At 35.5% G+C, this 18,745-nt stretch overlaps 1 protein-coding gene across 1 annotated transcript in view; it reads left to right on the top strand.

The window, feature by feature from the left end:
- The first annotated feature begins 219 nt into the window (after positions 1-219).
- The window catches only part of LOC132934208 (segmentation polarity homeobox protein engrailed-like), a 38,385-nt gene continuing 19,859 nt past the window's right edge, over positions 220-18,745 (top strand). The window contains exon 1 of the mRNA XM_061000485.1: positions 220-2,194. Coding sequence (XP_060856468.1) covers positions 496-2,194 — 1,699 coding nt within the window. The 5' untranslated portion in view covers positions 220-495. The remainder of the gene's footprint in view (positions 2,195-18,745) is intronic.

Below are 18,745 nucleotides of genomic sequence, written 5' to 3'. Positions count from 1 at the left end.
TGTGCGCATAGAGGCAGTGGCGGGGTGAACGAACAGCTCAATCGGCCGGCCAATAGCGCTGGGCGGCGGGTACGGTGGGCGTGGCCCAACAGTCGCGCCCGTTGGCCCGCCGGCCCCGTGTAACCATGGCACGGGGGACGGGCGGAGCCTGCGCGGCGGCCACGGAGGCCCGTGACCGGACGGCACGGTGGCGCCGGTAGACTCGTTCCGACGACGACGATTACAACAGATCGAGCCGCGGAGACGAGTCGCACGCCGCCTCCGTCGCCGCCGTTTTTCGGGTAATACGCGCGGCCGACCGCGAAACCGCCGCCGCGCACACGCGCTAAACAGACGCTATTTGCAACGTTTATATTATTATTATTATTATTATCATCATCATCGTACGCATTGCCGACGACGTCATATTATTGTGTAGGTTTGGCCCGTCGAATTACACATAAGCCCGCGATTGTCGACTTTTATTGTTTCACGACGGATCCAGGCCTGCAGGTCATGGCCCTGGAGACGGAACGTTGCAGCCCGAACAACGCTTCAAGCCCCGGCCCCACGGACAACAACCGACGGCCCGGGCTGGACGACTGCAGCGATCAGACCAAAGAAGTGGTGTCGTCGTCGCCGTCGTCGTCATCGACGACGACTTCGCCACAGCAGCCGCAGCCGGACGTCACAGTCTCTGCGTTCCGGCCTGTGCGTGACGGTGCGGCTGCGGACGGTGACGACGATCGGATGCCACCGAAAGCCGTGGCCAAGGAATCGTCACTATTGGCCTGCAGTAAACCGCTGAGCATATGTTCGCCGCTTCAGAACAAGACTGCCGTGGCGGTCGACCCACTCTATAATCGTCACTCTTCGCCGCCGCCACTGCAGCAACCCGTGAGGAAGAAACCATCAACACACGTTCAAAAGGGTCAGCAAGTGACCACCGACGTGCCACGATGGGTCCAGCTGCAGCAGCAGCAACAACACACCACCCACAACGGCGATCACGGCCCGTTACAGCCACCGTCCAACGCAGCGGCCGCAGCAGCGGTCGAGTACACGATGGCCATGGCTGCGGCCGCCGCCGCTGCTGCCGGTGGTGGCGGTCACGTGCCGCCTGGGTTTCCGTTCAACTCTTGGATGTACCGGTTCAACTTCCTGCCAATCGTGCCAGCCGCGGCTGAATATTTCCGGGAAATCCAACACCACACCCTCCACCACCCGACCGACGGTGGATCGCCCGAAACGACCGACGACCGACCACCAGCCGCGCTCCACTTACAGTCTCAGCACGTCGAATTCGCGAGGCAACTGCAGCTGAACGGTACGGTTGGCAACCTACACCACCACCATAATCCGGTGGTGCCGTCGTCACAAATGGTGCAGTCAGCAGCGCACCAACCCCTACAGCCGCCGCCACCACCGCCGCCGCCGCCACCACCACAACCGTCTTTGCAGCAGCCGCCAATGATGCCCACCGGTTACGTTTCCCGACCGGCCAGTACTTCTGGTTCATCGGACGTATCGTCGTCGTACGGCTGCGGTGGTGGTCCCCCGATGGCCGCCGGCGCCGGAACCACGAAGAACTGCAGCAGCTACCGTTCGCCGTCACCCCGCTCACCAAGCCCGTTCCGATTGGCGTTTTCCGTCGACAACATACTTCGACCAGAATTCGGCAGTAAACTCCATCACCACCTACAGCAGCAGCAGCAACACCTACATCACCATCACCACCAGCCTTTGCAGCAGCACAACCGCCTCGGCAGGCCGTTGTCCGCGTCACCACCCCCGGCAACCGCCGCCAAACTGCACTTTAGCACTCTGCTGCAGAACAAGCCACACACACAGCAGTCCACACCGTCGCTGCATCGGCCCGCTCCAACTCGTCCCAAAGCAGCGGTTGTCGGTCCCAAACGAACGGCGCCCGCTGTCGCGCCGGACAAGGTCAACAAGCGAAAGCCGGCCCAACAGCCGTTGCCGGCGTGTTCGCCTGTCATTAGCAACAACAATAACAACTGCTACGACAGCGATAACAGCAAGTCGGCAAACGGTGGCCGGAACAACCAGCACCACCACAAGCCAGACGACTCGGGCAACGAACAAGAATCGGCGGGATCGGACGCGACCGGAAGCGGCGACCAGCAGTCTAACGACAAGGAGATGTGGCCGGCCTGGGTGTACTGTACGCGGTACTCGGACAGACCGTCTTCGGGTGAGTGCGAAAACGGGCTTTTAATTATCATATTATATTAGAATATTATCGTTAAGTTTTTATTCTGTTTTCCGCTCTGTTGCACATCACGCGCGAGAGTAATATACATTGACAATGAAGGGTTGTTCCGAAAGTCGTCTTCGTTTTTCTGCCGTATATCACATAATTGATAATATTACTTATACCTGAGGTCCTTAGATTATATTATAACAGTTGTATGTGTACGTATAATAATGAGTCCTTCGTCGGCAATTGCGATGTTTTTTTTATATTCGCCGTCTGTGTTTGCCTTTAATTTCTGGCTGCCAGATTGCCGCTGTCGCTCGCAATTATGTAAATTCAATTTTATGTATATTATAATATGTTATTTATGCACGCGCGAAATCGTTTTCAACGCGATTTAATCGGGCGAACAAACCGCAGATAATAATATGATTATTACTATTATGCTATATAATCGCGTTCTCGCGTAAGGTATAATATAATATGTATATACACAAACGTCGCTAAACGTCGTGCGATAATCGTATATGTTTACATATTATATATGCATACACACACACACACATACATAGTATAATATATATTTAGTCATTAGCGTTAAATAATATATAAATTAACATACGAGAAATTAAGTCATTCGTCGCGTACGAGCGCAATGGAAAGAAAAAAAATAATCCGCGAGAATTTCGATTCCGTTCCTACGTAATATATACGCGTATTATACTGCACGCGTTTATAACGTATAATTTATGTAGATAAATACGAAAAAAATCAAAAAAAAAAAAAATCGTCTCTATTCGCCGCCGTCGTATATATACATAATATTATACACGTTGATACGGTCGTAAGATAATATCATATTATATTATATTGTCGCACACGTTGAATACGATTAATGATTATGTAGGTATAATAATAATAATAATGTGCACTGGTATAAAAAAAAATATTATATACACATTAGGTATAGATATTATGTCTATACCTAATATATAATACGCGTAGGTGTGTTATTGTGTACACATGCGCATGTAATGATATAATTATATATATTAATATAATATATATTTCGCATTCATGTCTATAGCCGATTTTCGTAATGATATATTCGTTGCACTTGTCGTCGTCGAATGATTGACGACTACTTTACCGTGTACACGACCTATACCTACAGCTAATGTGTGTGTGTGTGTTTGTGTGTACACCGTTCCATTGTCTTTGGTCCGATTGTTCGCCTATTATAATATTGATATATATTATTATAAAATATCGGCCGTTTAACGGTTTGTGCGCACGCGCGAAACGTGCAATGTTGCGCAATGGTAAGCGAAAAGTAAAAGTCAAATGATATGCCTACTTATAAAGGTATAATATTATAGGTAGCTATTTAACACGCATGTCTATTGAACGTACGTATTTAAAAATGTGACAACTCGCTATATTATTTCGAAACAGTGTCCTGTGAGTTCTTTACCTATGTACCTAAAAACCGAGATTAATGTGTAAAAATGATAATGTTTACGAGTTTATCGTTTGTTTCTTAGCTATTGTCAAACGTCGTTATTTTTTTAAGCGACTGTTCAAAATATTTTGCCGACCGCGAGTTCATCGCAGTAATATATTAGAACGCTTATTATTGACTATTAGGTATTATCATCTATTAGTTATGACGCAATATTATACCTAATAGATAACAAAACATTATACACCAATGTTAACTCGAGTGATTTTCGGGAGGAAAAATTCGACTTTGGTGTGGGCCCTAACTTAAACATCGTAAAATCTCGGAAGTTTCGTGACCCATATAATGTGTGCCGCTTTTTAGGCGCCTACGTGTCGGCATGACGTCTTGTCGTTGATTTTCGCACATTCCCGACGCCCGAGCATACAGTTTTACTGTAAGCCATGCGGCCTGTAGGCAATATATCTCAATAGGAATTTTTTCAAGATTATTGATTATATTAGGTTATATTATGAGGAAAACTGGAAAACAGTAAATAGTGTATACACCTATACCTATACATACTGTATAGTGTATATATATAAATAGCCATTTATATACATTGAGTTTTTAAACGTAAAATAATCTAAAAATTTGTCCCATAATGAATTATTATCAATAACTAACATCAGGCCATCACAAGTTTTGGTCAACTAGATCAACATTTCGCGGGAAATCGACTGGCCGGCTACAATTAAGTAAACGGGAAGCGCGCCAATCGAATAATTGATTATATTATAATATGCACGCATTTAAAACATTAAATCGACACCACATATAAGCACATTTACATTAATTATGATTGACATAGAATATAAGCATCATTTCAGCTGGCATCGACTTATCTTCAGTCGTTTGGCTTTTATAAAACGTTTTCATGATGGAATATTTTTGGTTTAATGGGTTTAATAGCTAACATCGTGGATCACCGCATGGTTAGTGGTTATTGGCATATATATGTACCAGGTACATAGATATGGTATAATATACCTATAATATTTATTATTCCTAATGTGTGTGGTTTGGGTACATTTCGAATAACGTGCAGATTACAATGATATACGCGCGTTTGGTCCTGCACAATATTCACGATGTTTATGTACTTGTACCAATTTAATATAATATAATTATATTCGCAATACTCCGCATGGATGTGATAATTGATAGATAATATTTAATTGTGGTGTCACGTGACTCGTCATCGCATGCACATATTATATAGAGTGAATTTGTAAACGCGCCCTGCCACGAAATTACCTAATTTGTCGTGCCAAATTGTTTTTGAAATGGTTTGATTTGTCACCAGGAAGAAATAGAGATCTCGTATCTATCTATGATTATTCATTCTTATTAACTTGGGCATTCGAGTAGGACTTACTTTCTAGTAGTAACTATTTATTATACTGTAATGGTCAACTATGACGATAAAAAAAAAAAATTGCAACAATTTCAATATATCCTAAAATCACCATAATATTCCGTGGTTGTAGTGACCGTTGTCTATTGAGCACAATATTTATAAATTAATATAATGTTTCAATATAGAACCACGTATGTAGATTGCATCACGTAGCCCCTTACCCAATAGCCGCTGACAAACAATTAAATACTTAACTGATGTTCTAAGGTATTATACTCGATTCGCCTACATCGTAATCACCGCGTGATGACACGGCAGTACAACATTATTATAATAAATACAGTATCTGTGCGACCTACCAAAATGTTTTTCGACGATTTGTTTTCAATGTGTTGTCAATAAATTTATGGGTAAATATACATGCTCGATGACACGTTTATGTTCTTTTTCAACAATCGTGGCGCAATATTTATTAAGCGACACGACTATACAATTAATCATCAACTTTTTGCTGGGCACAAAATCTATTTGGTATAATTAATTTTTAAAGTCATTCGAGGTCGAGATTATAATCGACCACCAACGAACTGTATAATAAAGAACAGCGCGTGCCCTGATTTTGTGTAAAACAAAAATATGATAATTTTATAAATTAGCCTCCTCCGAGTCCTCCGTGCTGAATGTACAATAACTATCTTAATTTTTCTGGCACAATAAAACTCTTAAACAGTGTTTAAAATAAAGCGCTAAAAATCATTTAGGAATAAACCGAAAAAAATAGCTTATACGTACCTATAGGCGGTATCCGCCGCCATTAGGTACCTTGTACCAACTAATTTTGTTTTTCTATGAACTTGTTATATTATAGCAGTATTATACCTATACCTGGCTACCTATTACCTCATACCTGCGTCTATAATCGTATTACAGGTTGGTTAAAAATTCCAAATCTCAAGATTTGTACGTACATAAACATTTTAAATGATGTAAAAATAAACGATAAGCTATTAAATATTTCAGATTCCATTGAATAAGAATACATTTTGTAAAAAAAAAAATAACTTAAAACAATAATATCTTTTTAAAAGTAAATAAAAAATCATAAGAAAAAAAATAGCTAAAAGAAATGTGTATTATATTGTATGCGTTTTGTAGACATAAATGAATCAAATTTATAGCTGACGTAGTTGTTTCTCATTAGACAGATAAAAAAAAAAAATGCATACGTGGTTAGGACAATAACGTTTGATTTTACACGATATATAATAATGCCTAATAATACGCGTATACGATCGTTTATATAATATCCATGTGCTGTCGGATTGCGGTTTTGTATTATATATACGATGGATATATGTTTATGTGTGCATAAAAACGACGGGGGTGGTTTATGCTCTCCGGACTCCGACTGCCGTTATATGCATGCGGCAAATCCCCAAACGTATTCACACTCTCGCACAGACACACAATATGTTATGTATATAAATAATACGCGTGTGTGTGTGTGCACAAAACCACCCTAATCGCGTAATAGTCTCTCGTGTTTTTTTTTTTTTTTTTTTTGACATTATCTCCGTCGCAGCTTCTCACCACACCCCCTCGTTTCGGTTGGGTAGGGGTGGGCGGCGGCATCGCACAACGTCGTGTTTAACGCATGTACGAACATCGCCGACGGTATATAATGACATGATATAATATCGCGATAAATAAATGATTGTAATAATAACACAAACGACGTATAATGGTCCCCGGGCGGCGCGGGACCACATCGGCGGCGACAAAAGACGATTTTATTACATACTATATAGTATATATATTATTATATTATTTCACGACAATGGCGGTTCTTTTTTATTTATCTTTTTGCCCGTTCCGCGTTCGCTAGTGTGTTATTGTACACACGGGCCTTATGTCGCCGAAACCGCAGCGGGAGCCGCGTGTACAAATTTCGGTTCGACGACTCGCGTAGGTATATATACAGGTTTTTTGTATACTGTTGTTGAAAAATAATGATATTTTCGATTCACCCCTCACCCCACCTCCGCCGAGAATAGACTTTTAAATCCTCGTTGATCCTTGGAGTTATATATTATATAGGTACGCGTGGATCAATCGGTGGATTAAGGCACTCGAAATTGATCAGGATTTGACGATCGTCGCGGTCAGTTGCAGAGGAGCTAAACATCGGTCTTAGTATATATTATTATGGAGACCACTGCATGTCTGCATGCACCGGTCACTTTGGGAATTGCGACGTACGTCATTTTAACCGAGAACGCAATTTTGTATATTTTTTCGTCACAATCATCCTATATATGTATGTAAATAGATTATCCGTTTCTACGCTAAAACGGTCGTATATATATATTATTGTATATATTAAAATATAATATGTTTGTGTATTCATTTATAAACATTGTCGGTCACATTAAACATAATATAATCCTTTGAGAAAAAAACTTCCAATTTATGCACCTATATAAGGTATTTTATACTTGAGAAAACAAATAAATCTTATGAGATTTTTAAAGTATAATCTTTTTAGTTAAAACTATGTCAATAATTCCGTTTGCAATTTACGAACCACCACCAATTCTATATAGGTACCTAATACCTACGTATATTATATTTATTTATAAGCTACCTGCAGAGTAAATTCGCAATAAAATTTTGGCGTGTCTTTTCACACCGGTTTTCACAGGTCTCGTACGATTATAATATTATTCGGCTTACGTCCGTTTAATATATATGTCCTTATCTTGTTTACTTATTATTCTATAGACACATCGGTGTCCACTGCAAAATCGTCGCAGAATTTGCAAAATTTTCACGTACCACCGAGACGGTGTAACGTTTGTTGTTGAGGGAAAAAATGTCAAAATTCCTTTTATACAATGAGTCAATATAAGTATAGGTAGTAGGTACAACAGTAAAAAGTCGTTCGTTTACTTGTACCTATATATTCCATACTATCTACGGACTACGGATCTTTTGGTTTTCGACCGTGCCAAAAATCATTGTCTTCTCTTACACGTTATGAATATTTTTTGAATTACAGATATATTAATTATTATTTACATATTTAGGCTTTTCTGCTACCTACATAAAATACGTCCAAGCCCTGTACTTCGTAGTAATAAAATATGTTTATTTTAAGTTAATTTTCCACCAGTTATTTTATTATAGATTGGTTGATGGGAATTTCGTGTCCAAATACATACTTAAACAAATTTTCTGGTTTTGGAAGTCGCACTTGTATTAAATATAAAATGTAAATTATTAGATACCCCTAATATAACTATAGATATTCTTACGTGTATTGTGTTATTGTATAGTTATTGCACAACTGACTGTTAATGAAAAAACACAATTCATTTCAGTGGTTAGTCCGTTAAAATATCCTCACTACATTTTGAATATTTTATTGAAAGAGGCACATTTTTATAACAACAAATAAGAACGATTGTATAGGTACACAGGTATCTTAACTGCATACTTTGTGTATTTTATACGATTTTGTACTATTACATTTATAAGATCGTTTTGATAAGTTAAAGATAAATTAAATAAAAGTTTAAACAACTAGTAAAATTTAACATTATTTTCGTGGTACAAATCTATACATATATTTATAGTAAATTTGAGTCTGTTTTTATGTATATTAAATAGTTTAGTAGATTTAAAATAGGATGTATTTCATATATAATCGGATAGGCAGGTTCTGCATTTTTAAATATTCGCAACAACTTTAAATATGAACTACGATAACCGTAAAATATTCTCTATACCATTTGTTAGGATGTGAAGGGATTGATAAATCAGTTTACAACCCTAACTTTATTTAATATTTATTTATTTTAATTACTTGGTACTTAACAATTGAGAAAGTAGAATATAAAAACACATATTTAATATAAGGATCTATTATGTCGGTAGATTATATTGTAGTAATGCACTGCAGAATTGCCGCATATACATACGAGATGGCGTCTCGGTTATCGACTGGAAACATTTTAAAATATTATTACTATTACAATAAGTCACAATAGCTGGTACACGGTCATTCGTTCAGAAGGACTTTTGCGTTCTACAATTATTTTTTTATCCATCTATACGAAATACAAGTACATAGTAGGTAGGTAGGTAATATAATATATATAACAGTGACATACCGTACCACATATATATTTCATATATGAAAACAAATTTAATGATTTCGCAGTTCGCTGTTTGTATTCTTTATTTTTGTACGCAACGCGCATTTTAAAAACCACTGCAGCTATTCAAAACGGGACCAGTTTTTCTCAGGTAACAATTTTTTTTTTTTTGGATATCCGCTGGTTTCCCGAACCCGTTATTGAATTTGTCCATGTTATACCCAGGGTATATATAATGAACCTGCTCGATCACGTTTCAGAGTTCACGGTTTAAAAGTCCATTAAAAAAAAATTATATTCGTATTGTGCCTGCAGTCTTATATATAAATATATATATATATATCTATATTATATAGGTAGGAGCAATTTACAATTTCACGAAATATGAAATCAAAAGTTTTGGTTGTTAATAATTGTGTACCATGAATGTTAATTATTGTTAAAATAAAATAGATAAAATTCTTTTTTACTATACAGAATTAGTGGATGTGATTTCTTTAAAAATTGTTTCTTCGTCATGTATTAGGTGTAGTTATCATAACGTTTGAATAATATTAAAGTCAAACTTCGACTGGAAATAAAAATTAAAAAGTAAAAACATTCAACATATTATGCAATTGTTACAATAAGTTAGGTTAAATATTGTATTAGGTTATTTAATTTCAATTGCTTTTATAAAGAAATTTTATTGAAATACAATTCCATTAAACACACATAATAATTTATTCAATTTTCATAAAATAAATATGTGATGCAAATTACCAAAATCTTACTAGCTCGCCGCAGTGTCTCACTATAATCACGCGTTGACATATGTTATTGTTTTACATATATATATATATATATATATATATACAAAATAATTGTGTATAATTAAATAGAGAGCGTTTCGACGTTAAACACGCCGTATAACTGTGATATATTAATTTTGTCAAAAGGTCAAATTAATTAACGTTTAACGGGTTTAACCAATATTATACCTTTAGGTATATTATTATATACCTACAGTTTAACGCCTAAGAAATTCATCGAAATTGATAGTAATTAAATCGTCAACGAGATTCCGTAGTCGGAGACGATCGATTTTTTTCTGATCACTATACATATATAAGTATAAATAATACAGGTATTAAGCCCACGTTTCGTAGCACTTCGCATCGTTCTTATAATATAATCTCGAGCTTCTGTCTCTTGAAATTCCTGGAATTTTTGCCATGTATGTGTAACGTGTAACCGTATAAATTATTCCTGACCCCATTTTGTGATTTGACATAAAACCGCAACGAGACGGTATTTATGTCATACCTACGTAAAAGAAAACGATTTTCAAAACATTTTCAGTCTTTTTTTTCTGTTAAAAAGTCGCATATTGTGTCGTCGTCGAGGCAATTTAAAATATCACGCACGCACGTGGTTTCGAATTAATAGCTTACCAATAATAACATTATTAGTTTCCTAATATTACCTAAAATTATTTGCCAAGTTATTAGCTTTTAATTTACATCTAAGAAAAAAATGCGTTCCTCAAAATCGAATTTTAATATCCTACATTCAAAAATCTAAGAATATCTTTTTAAAATATCTATAAATGTATTATTAATCATATGCATAAATAGATTTTATATAGGTACTGATTTTACGGAATAAGTATAAGTATACTATAAAAATTAACCTACCTACATTTTGTCCAGTGCCATGTTAAGACCAGCCCCTTTTTTTAGTAACCCCGACACAAAGCGTGTAATCCGAAATTGAAAGTGTGCACTACGGATTTGAGAAGTGTGTACTAATAAATAAGACTATAAAAAAAATATATTATAATTTATAGGTTCTGTACTGTACAGGTAGTAATATCACTAATGTAGTATATATAGTTAACTGTATAATGTATATTACAGTATTACACTATACACAACAATTCAACAATTTTGAATTTTTAAAAATGAAAATCTTTTATGACAAGTAGGTAGGTACCTACCAAAAACGAATTGTTTTCAGTAACATTTTATCAAATTGATCCTTACTTCTCTATTTTAAATTGTGGCTATAGTGTTCACGCCTGCAGGTAGTCGGTACTCGGTAAAGTCGGTAGGTACAACCCATCGTGAAGGAGACTTTTCGTTATATTTTTTTTAAATGTTATTGATGTATAATGTACATTACCAAAGTATATAATATGTATACAGAATAGTATAATAATTAATATTATTAACTAATTGCAACGATTAAATTAGTACCCAATAACTAACAATAGTAAAATTACCGACGAATAATTAAAAATGTGTCACAATAAGAGAGATAGGTTCTAGTTAGGTATGTCTAGGAATTTGAACCAATCCATGTCGTTACATCATACAAAAAAGAGTGCTGTATTCGGGTATTCTACAGTTGAAAGACAAAAGAAGTTTTAAAAACGCTGTTGAATTATTATTCAGGTTGGATACCTTTAATTATTTCTGTGTTACGATTTTAATTATCTTAAATTTATAAAAAGTTATGCCCTATATCATTGTAAGTCAAATGTGTAGTATGGATTTTTTGAAAAATAGGGACGGGTTAAGACTTAAGAGACATGGTGGGAGGGCAAGTGTTTGGTGGTTTCTCGGGTGTCAATCTTTTAAAACAAAACAAAAGTTGTATTTTTATAATTTCTGTAATGTTCTATATTTTTTTTTAGCTACACATATTCAGTAATTATAGGTATTGAAAAATGTGCATAATAACAACCTTATCGGAGCTGGTAAGCATTTGGTGGCCGTGCCGATATTATTGTTTCTGCCTCGATGGTAGTAATAATATATATTATGTTGCATGCGCAATATTTTAGTGCTCATCGCAGCAGCGATATCGTGTCACATAATGATAGAGATCTTGGACATGTCATTGCGATCGAATTAATTTCATTTTAAATTTTCATTCGTATTATTTTCGATTATATATAAAGTATACACATGCTAACTTTAGGTACATCCTCATAAAAATTGTTATTTTTCGTGTTTTGCCATATAATATTTATATAATTATTGAATTTAAAATTTTATATTTGTACATTAGGTTCCTATTTTAGTAGTCTCTTGTAATCTCGTTTCGATACGATGCTAGAGTAGCAGACTCTTTGTAGGTACCTACAAAAAACTCAAGCAGACAATTTTATTTGCATAATTTGATGTTTAACGAATTATACATATACATAGACATATATACATATAATTATACAGGTACTACAGGTTATGCGCGAAGGTGATGGTTAGGAAAATTAATGTTGAACGTACAATTTAAAAAACAATCATCGAACAATATTTTTCAATATTTGTAATATTGCATTTCAGTCTTCGGAATCCGCGATTTCATCAATTCACGAACATTACCTTATGCCGCAGTGCAAAACAAGTCGCGTGCATGTACCTACGTGATTTAATAATTTTCTCGCCGATTTCCGCGTCGGAGCGAAATAATTTCGATCATTCCGACACCCATTTTGTGGGGTTCGTCCTCAGGCCTATATATATATACATTTAACCGAACGGCGTCGGCGTATAACAAAATAATAGAATAAATATATACCTACATTTATTTGCGCGCGCGTGCGCGTGGGTGTGTGAGACGAGCGCGATGATCGATAAAACGCGAACGGTCTGTGCGGCACCGCTGCCGCGTTTCACCGCCCAATTACCGCGCGCGCACAGTGTCTGCGATTGTTTTATTTCGCCACGCTCGCACAATAACCGACGACCACGACCACGACCGCGGTTTATATTATATTTTATTTATAATATGCATATTATAGTGTGCGCGTATAAAGTATAAATTGATAAACGATAATAACATTTAACAATAATTGCAAGTAGGTACCAATTTATTTTGAGCTTCTGCGTCACTAAATTGTTATTTGTTATCACAGGCATCTTCACTTTTATTCACGCGTTTACATTATTTAAATATAAAGTATGAGAAATTAAAAACTTGAATAAACATTGCAGAATTATCAATTATATTCAGGACATACTAATACTAATATTAATATAAAAAGCTAAGAACTAAGGAACACATTTTTTATGTTGTAATAATACACAATTTTCAAGTCCACGTTGGCCTAATCGATTAAGTTCCATTCTGATATCCCAAGTCTCGGCTCCCTTTTCAATTTCACTTTCCGTCACGAATCATTTATGACTCCACAATCAACCCCTGCACGTGCCTCGCAAATCCCTCATGCCCCTCACATCATTTTACATAAACGATGTGTGTAAACATTTTATTTGGTTTTGTTTTACTGCACTTGTTGTGTTATACACTAACCATTTAATCGTCTACGCTTATAACCTTGCAGTCAATTATTCATAACTCTCATTACATTATTAGGACCATATTGTTCACACGAGACGTAATAACTCGATAAATAGCTAATAATATTACATCGAAAGTGTGGGAAACCGTTATAGGGTCTGTTGGGTGATATTATTTTGTTCACGCACTTGCAGTAATGCTTTAGTTAATCCGTTGTATTTTTATTGTCTGTTTGTTTTCGATCTTGATATTATTTATTATATAGGTTAGAGAATTATGCATTTACACAATGCCATTGTATAGAATCGTTTTTAACGGTTCCAAAATATTAGTTATAAACTTAATTAAATAGGCTTCAGACATAATACTAAGCACAATCTGCGGATTATTTTCTTTAGACTTTTTTTTCAATCTTAAATGTAATATTATGATACTTGATTATATTGTATACGATTTAGTGTTACTTATTATAAGACATTCGCAATCATATTTTATAATATTAGTGTACTTAATATATTATACAATATTACATACCTATAAATACCAGCCAGCAGCCAGTATTTGTATTTCAGCTTTTAATTTTCGGCAGTGTCATAAATGTAATTCGTAGATAATTAGGACTAATTAAAATTCAGAAAATTCAATAAAATTCATGGACAACGACAATATTAAATCTATACCTATCTATATTGTTATAATATTATTGTCTCTCAAGATCAGAGAGAATGCGCTTAGTAACGATAATAATTTATCCACGTGTACCTTAATAATATATAAGTATGTACCTATACACGCCGATCGGACGATACAACCGGCTATTTATAGTGTGCGTATAATATATATATATAACATAGGTACCATACGAACCGGCAAATCTCCGAAGAGATCTTATTTTAATGTCAGTTTATAAAATAATAATAATACTGTATGGGTATTGGTATATGTGTGTGTGCATAATATATATATATATATTAGGTATCAACCTACATTATCGTAATATACATCGTGGTAGTACTCGTCGTCGTCGTATATATATAAGTATATAGGTTTATTATAATAATGTATATAATTGTAGATAGGTAGGTAGTATTATATAATATAGTAGTACGCGCATATATATCTAGGTACCTATCTGTAATAATAATAATGGCAGCGGACTCTAAAAAGCGATCACAAGAAACAAAAGAAAATAATAATAAAATGAAAAAAAATCTTGTGTTATAATATATTATATAGGTACCGAGTGCGCGTTTTACAAAGGGAGAATATTATAGCCTATATACCTATATTATGTATACTGATATAACATTATATACGGGCATGGACATAAGTAATATTAAACGTGTATTTATATATACCTAAACATATATTATGAGCTCGTGTAATTTTTTATTTCATTTCTTCTAATGGCCGTTTTTGCATTTGTATAGAACTACAACATCGGCCATTTAATACATATATAGGTACCTGTATGCACTACCCCGCGGAGTTGGTATATATACCTACACGTTTTACGCACATGTATAAACGTATGTACCAGACTTATTTAATGCATGTGATTAGGTATTTATAAATGTACAATAATACTGTTTGTCGGCGTATAGGTTACTTGTAGCAGTGGCGTTTGCCTATTTCTAAGTACCTATATGGTACCTGTGTTATATATTTACAACATGTTCCAGGACCGATTTTTCTTTTGGATCAAAAATAAAAGTACACTTAATTATACGAAAATGAAGAAACAATGTTTTGTTTTTGATAAACAGCATTTTTTATTATTGTGTGACGAAAATGCATGAAACAAAGTTTTAGTTTTTTTTCTTAAAATGGCACACAAACAGATAATGATATAAAAACCATGCAACAATCGTATTTTGTATTAGCAACGCTGCAGGGTATACAAATGTTAAAAAGTTCATAAATTGTACATTACATATATTAATAGAACTTTTATTAAAAATTTGTATATAGGTAATAACTATTAAGAATATGACGTATATAAAATTAAAAATGAATGGTTTTATTCAATTCAATTCTAAATAATCCTTAATTAATATAATACTTACTTATACATATTGTGATAAAATCTATGGACTGTCCATGGTTACGTATACATCAGTTTTTTAACCATTTCGTAATATATATTATGTATTTTTAATAAAACTAACAGAAATACCAACTACCTACATAATATTTTAAAATTAAATAATGTTATAGCTTCAAATTGTATGCTGAAAATTAGCAAACAACTTGCACTTTGCGCAAATGATGTACAATAAATGTACGAAAGGTAAAGATTTCGGTCGAGCACCATCGTGAAACTTTGAACTCTAATCTCGACTTCTCGTGTGACCTATACGTCTGGCGTTTATGAAGAACTTCGCTGCAACTTGCAAACAAATAAAACCCTACCGTACTTTTTCCGTCAGTACAAGTATAAAATAATAAATAGTTAAAAAATAACGTATGCTGATCAGTAAAAGCCATTTCGCAGTTAGTGATTTATAAATTGAAATATATCGGAACACACCCTGACACGTGCAGCAGAGTACGATATCGTAATAGAATCGTGATATCGGCTTTACGCAGGTCGATCATAAAAATATAATTTTGTCAATCCAGCTGGTGGAGCACATTAACCGGCCTACTAAGTTAACTATGTGCGTAGTGCGATAGTGGAAAAGTACCAAAGCATCATATTATTAAATGCGCATTAACAAAATTACTTTTTGTTTATTTCGTGTAGTACCTACGGCGTTTTTCCTCCGAAAAACGAGCGAGCACGCGATTACCTATTTCGTTTTGAATCGATCGCGGTGTATACAACAACAGCGGTATAAACCTAACGACCTGGTCTGTCCAATAGCGAATATTAAACGAACGACGCGACCGCGGTATATACCTACAATCCATAATATTATATACGTGATGGCCGAGGAATTTTCGTGACGCGAAACGCTCCCTCTAAACGTGTATAATATAACCATATATAGATACAATACGGGCGTGTGTATTATAATTTACAACACATATTATATACAGTTCATCGTCGTTATAAATTATCATATTATGTAGTTATTATATACGAGACGCGTCCTATATGACATTATGATGCCAATTTATAATACGCCCACCCGGTGCGTGCGTGTGCAGACATACACCCCGCTTGCAATGGTTATTATTACAACGCAAATATTGTATATTTGTATAGAATAAAAGTAAAAACCAAAAATGTAGAATCAGCTAAATTCATAACAAACAAATCACGTAGGCATAAAAGCGTTTTTTTCAAACTGTCGGCTATATATATATGTATAGAACCCAAACCATGTAATATAGGAAATACAACACACTCAACTGAGTTGTACCTACAGTTAGAACAAAGAAATCGTACCCAGATAATATTATATTCCTACTCGAATTCCAACTTTCTCGCCAATAGTTCCATTCTAGAATACCGTTGAATGTCAAAAAATAAAATAGGAATTTTTGACCTTGTAAAGATTACCTAAAAGTATATTTCATCATCGGTCAGCTATCATCATATTTATCTACTTAAATTAGCTACTTAATTTAGATATGATCTGGTTCCATTAATTTACGATCGTAATAAATTCGACACTGAAACTGTAATCTCTAAATGTTCCCAAAATTACATTCCGAAAATATTAATTTATGAAAAAAAAACCGTTGACGAGGACCATAAATATAATATTATATCAACGAGTATACATTATATACAACGGCTGACTACAGACGTTTACCGCACGATGTACTTTGCATAATAATATATAATACGACATAATATATCGTTGTATGTGCAGACGACCGCAAAGGCTGCTTTTGGCGAACAAACTTTGTGCGTGCGCCGTAGATAAGCCTTTCCCGCGTCCCCTTATTCCCGCCTACATGACCCTTTCACGCCGCCGCGCACATTATCACGCCCGACGCTTTTACATCCCGCCCGTTATTATAATATAATGCAATGATATATCTGAGGTATCCATTTAATGCACCCCTCTCACTTGCTCGGTAAATTGTTTCGATTTTCCAGAAATTTATCCACTCGGTCCGTTATTGTGTCGTAATTTTGCTGCACGAAAGCACATATTTGTTGTTTTGATCCAAAAAAGTTTTGCATAAAAATAGTTTTATCCGTAAAAAAACTGTTACATCATCTCCTGGTCTATTATTTTCCTATTCACTTTAGGTAACTATAATTGCATCCCAATATATCCTGTATTAGCTTCGCAGTCGTGATTTGTATAAAAGCAACCGGCCCGGACTACAGCTTCGATACGCCAGTAGTTGACATGCTAATTAGTAATTACTATTGAGTTAATGCCAGGTGTAAATAAATTACCGTCTACATTATCGCTACAAACGTCGTGCCATTATTCCATATAATCCTCTTAATCTGCTCGTTCGTATATTATATAGTCAAGTGAGCAATTATTTTCGCTTCAACTCCTGTCCATCACGAGTACCTTTATAACGATTACAAACTCTACCTATATATTATACGAACTTTGTTGCCGATAATGTTGATTATTTATATTGTATAAACACCGCGATACATCTTTTTGTTAGTGGATCGTACAATCGGACCGGAATGCTGTATATCGATGGGTACGATTTCCAATCGGGTCTAAAGTCAGTTTTAAACATAGATCGTTCACAATTAATTTAGCTATTGCGAAATCGTTACTTCTGTTGCTGGAACGAGTTAAATGTGACATCGTTTTAGAAGTTAAACGTTGAAATAAAACGATGAAATTTGTATGATGGACACTTGAAACTTTTTAAAACATTATTATCCATATCGTAATTAGCTAAGCACGACGACGTTAATTGGTTCACACTGTATATAATAGTAATATTATGATGACGTGCACGACCGCCTTATTGATAACAACGTACGCACGCACCCCGGGTCTTTGTCGATTTACATTTTAAAACATTTACATAAGCCGTATTATAGGCCAACGTGGTGTACTTAGACTTATAAACTTGTGTACGCGACGAGTTGAGATAATTATATTTGGGTAGACATTTTTCCATAATTGTGTTATATCAGTGTAATAATATAAAATTCAACACTTGCAGTTAAAAATACTGATTTAAACTAGGATTATGTCAATTAATTATTTTAATTTATAAACAAAACTAGAATCCTAGTATTTTTGATTTCAAATTTGTATGTATAAATAATAATAATTTAGTTCATGCGTTTGTTAATAATA

This window comes from Metopolophium dirhodum, chromosome 1, assembly GCF_019925205.1.
Source record: "Metopolophium dirhodum isolate CAU chromosome 1, ASM1992520v1, whole genome shotgun sequence".
Classification (NCBI taxonomy): Eukaryota; Metazoa; Arthropoda; class Insecta; order Hemiptera; family Aphididae; genus Metopolophium; species Metopolophium dirhodum.
This window is presented reverse-complemented; position numbering and strand designations above follow the sequence as displayed.